Consider the following 3640-nt stretch of genomic DNA (forward strand, 5'->3'; position numbering starts at 1 on the left):
TTCATTTTTTTTTTACTTAATATAGATATTTGAATTTTCTTTGAGAATTCTGGTGAGAATTACTGATATTATGCGTTGTTTATATTAGCAACAAAAGTCGAGTGATGTAACACGTGCAGTATCTGTAGTTAATCATACTAGATAATATATTTTCATCTAATAAATACAGGGTGTGCTTAGGTTTGTTCATTCTTTGAGCTTCCTTCAAGATTTAATTTAAGAAATTCAACCGAAGAGAAAACATTTTTGTTTATATTCAATTGAAAGCAAATACATAAGAACACGACAAAAATAGTTTGTTTATGAATACGGAAATATAAATACAATTTCTTTGTTTCAAATAAATATACTTTAGTAAACATTGTTTAAATATAAATTCGAATTTATATTGAAGTAGTGTTATTTTAAACAAAGAAATTATTTTTACATTTCCGTATCCATACATTTTTAGTCTTGTTCTAGCCTATCCTTATCGTGAATTTCAGATTTAATTTAGAACTAATTTAAGCAATCTTGACAGCTGATTTTTAAATCCAGATTAGGTCTTAATTTAAGTCCATATTCTGATTTGCGATCGAAAAATAGTGCATCCAACGACTGAATTTCAGCCCATTTTCTGACTTGCAGTTCATTTACAATCTTTTGAACGGCTAAATTTCAACCCTATAATCGTCTTATTTCTAGACTGTTATCCTACGCTGAATTTAATCGGACATTGTCTACTTTAATTTACATCTTAAATCAAGTCCGTTTTTAAGCTTAAAATGAGACTTTGTTTTTACTGTGTATCTTTGGTTCTTTGCGACAAAAATGAGAAAATTCTATTTTATACAAAAAATTCCCGCTGACCACAAAAACGACGTAGGCCGATGACTTCCTTATAGAAGACCAAATTTTTTAAAAATGACAAAAGATATAAAGTACAGGTTTTTTTTAAAGAATCGCAAGAATACGGAAATAAATTTTTAATATTTATGTTGAGTAAAAACCTATAGAAGATTAAATACAAAATTTGTGATTTTTCAAAAATAGACGTCAAAATTCAAATATTTGATCATATTTTCCAGGAAGTTACGGATAATATCCATAAATTCTCAGATTTTTTTCTCAAATGAAAAATTTACATGTCGGCTGATGACTGAAACAAACAATTTTTTTCACTTTGCGTATTTTTCTATTTAATAACGAAAAATATTGTTTTACCTACTTCTTAAGTGAGCACTGATGAAACTATCGGAAATTGTTTTAGATTTGGAAAACACTTTTTAAATAAGTAAATAATTAAATTATTTTCGTGTTTTCGCTATTTTTGGGTTTGCATTTACTATTGTATAAACTTCGTCAACATACTTTTTTTTAATTTAACAAGAAAGAAAATGAGGATTTAGATTAAGACATATGCAAATAATGAAAATTTTTAACACAAATAATTTTTTTTTTAGTTTTTGAATGTAAACAGTGTATATCTTAAGAGGAAGCAATAAATATTCTCCAATTTTAAAAATCTCTTTACTGTTAACAAAATTATTATAGTAACGCATAGTAACCTGCATTCATTTGCATTTCAGTTACCCAGAAATGGATAGGAGTTAACATTAACATTACTAAAAAAATCTGCCCGCCACGCGTGTACATCCTCGTCGCGCGCTAGGCGCGCGGCTCGCTTCGCTCAGAAGTTTGAACGCACCTAGGGCGCACGACCGTTGGTTCTCGCGCTTCGCGCTCGATTATACATTTAGCTCGCGCTACGCGCTCGGTCTTTATATTTCTCCTGCATTCGTGGACACACCTTTTAAAATCAAAGGTCACCGGTCTGACAACTGTAATTTTGTGATTTTGAACTCTCTTTTGTTAAAGCGTTTTCGGCTTTAACGAACACATTCTCGTCACGTATCTCATGCTTCGCACTCGATTTGTCCAAAATGTCAATTGCACATTTTAAGATAATCTCTGCAAGACATTAGACTGCACACGGTTGTATGAAAACGGAATTTGTGATAAATAAGTCTCAAAACATTTGGATAGAATGAAATCGAATTGTTCGAATGCCAGAATACGCACCTTCACGGAGTTTAAATGAGGACATGGAGCAAACTAATAAGTAACTCCTCGGAGTTCGGCTCAGTCCATGTGGACATAGTTGTATAATCCGCAAGCCTTGTAGTTGAACGAAAATCCACGTTTTCTTCCGAATTTAATTCAATGCAATGCGCATTCAAGTTAGGGTCAAAGCGTGTCGTTTCGCAAATAAAAGTCCTGAGAAACACTTCCGATTTTTTACCTATAATTATTTCGTGAATTTTTCCGAATATCGGCAGGTTAACATCTTCTTCTTTCCTCGCATCAAGGCAAACGTACAACCCATTAGCATGAAGAACAACATTTACTCGTGCAGATTTTGTTTTAAATACCAGATCACCATCTAAGTAATTAAGATCTTTCAAGTGCTGGTGACTTAATGTACCTTCGACTCTTACTATCCTTCCTCCTTGAGGAACAACAGAATGTAATTTCACATCCCCAAATCCCCACATTGCACTTTGCTGACATTGGAAAACTCTTACGAGAGTCTTAGGACAATTTTTGAAATTGTTCACGACTTGACCTCGTCTTTTAATATGACTGTGCTTTTTCTCGTATCCCATACACCATAAAAGTCTGAGCGATCCCGACCACAAGACACATTCTGTATAGTGAGTGAGGTGATGAAACTTGTTGATATAATTAGCGTTAGGAAAAAGTGTTTTAAAAAGTTGTAAAAAATCCTTAATTAATTCTGCGAGTAATGGCAATAAGCTCTTCGTGACTTTGGGTGCAAAAACAATTTCCATGATCTGTAGAAGCAAAAGGAGTAACTGCATATGAGAGTGACCCTTCGGAAGTTTCTCAGAAACGAGAAATGGGAAGACTCTCAAGAAACACCACATTTGCATAGCCTTCTGGCTGAGCGAGTGATCTTTGACATTTCTAATATTGTTGTGGTTTAAATTGGGAGGTTTATTTTTTCTTTCCAATCTTCCATACGAATACGCAAAAATTCGACCATTCAGGTAGTGTACACTAAACAACCGTTCTTCAAACACAAAATGATGAATGATCAGTTTTAAGGTCATTGGACCTATTCCTAATAAAATGTCATGCATTCCATCAAAGATTTTGTTTTGGCTAACTTTAAAGTTTCTGGAGTCTTCGAGGCAACAGTCGCTACGAACTCCCGTCTCTGTTTGAACAGCAGCAACTTTGACGCCCGCATTTCTGACCAAATAGAGATGTTCTGCAAATACTGCTTCAGATCTTTCTTGTTTTGGCATAATGTCTCCTTCCAATAAACAACAAGAAAGTTGAATTTTTGACCCAGAAATATGAATTTAATAAGTAAAGGTTTGTTTTCCACGCAATTATTTAATTTTCAACCCGAAAAGAACAATTTTCATTAAAAAATTCGAATTTTAAAGACAAAAATACGATTTATTAATAAAGTAGTTACATTTTCATAAAAAGGTTATCTTCAACCCTTTAACGGCCAATGTTGCAGCTAAGCAACATTCACTATTTTAGATATTTCTAATTTTTAGGTAACGGGCTTAGAATTCCGCAAAATCAATGCGTGCATTAGATGAAAGTGGACTGTTTCGCATCT

General features: G+C 33.2%; 1 protein-coding gene across 1 annotated transcript; it reads right to left on the bottom strand.

Annotated features, from left to right (window-relative positions):
* Positions 1-2072: 2072 nt before the first annotated feature.
* LOC117181182 lies at positions 2073-3311 on the bottom strand. The gene has a single exon (XM_033373749.1). It carries the CDS (start codon positions 3309-3311, stop codon positions 2073-2075), a length of 1239 nt encoding a protein of 412 aa, XP_033229640.1.
* Between the last annotated feature and the right edge of the window lie 329 nt (positions 3312-3640).

The sequence above is a fragment of the Belonocnema kinseyi genome, chromosome 10, assembly GCF_010883055.1.
Source record: "Belonocnema kinseyi isolate 2016_QV_RU_SX_M_011 chromosome 10, B_treatae_v1, whole genome shotgun sequence".
Lineage (NCBI taxonomy): Eukaryota > Metazoa > Arthropoda > Insecta > Hymenoptera > Cynipidae > Belonocnema > Belonocnema kinseyi.

Bases quoted from the DNA above. Each gene is read 5' to 3' on its own strand.
- LOC117181182 (XM_033373749.1), bottom strand. From the start codon at position 3,311: ATGCCAAAACAAGAAAGATCTGAAGCAGTATTTGCAGAACATCTCTAT.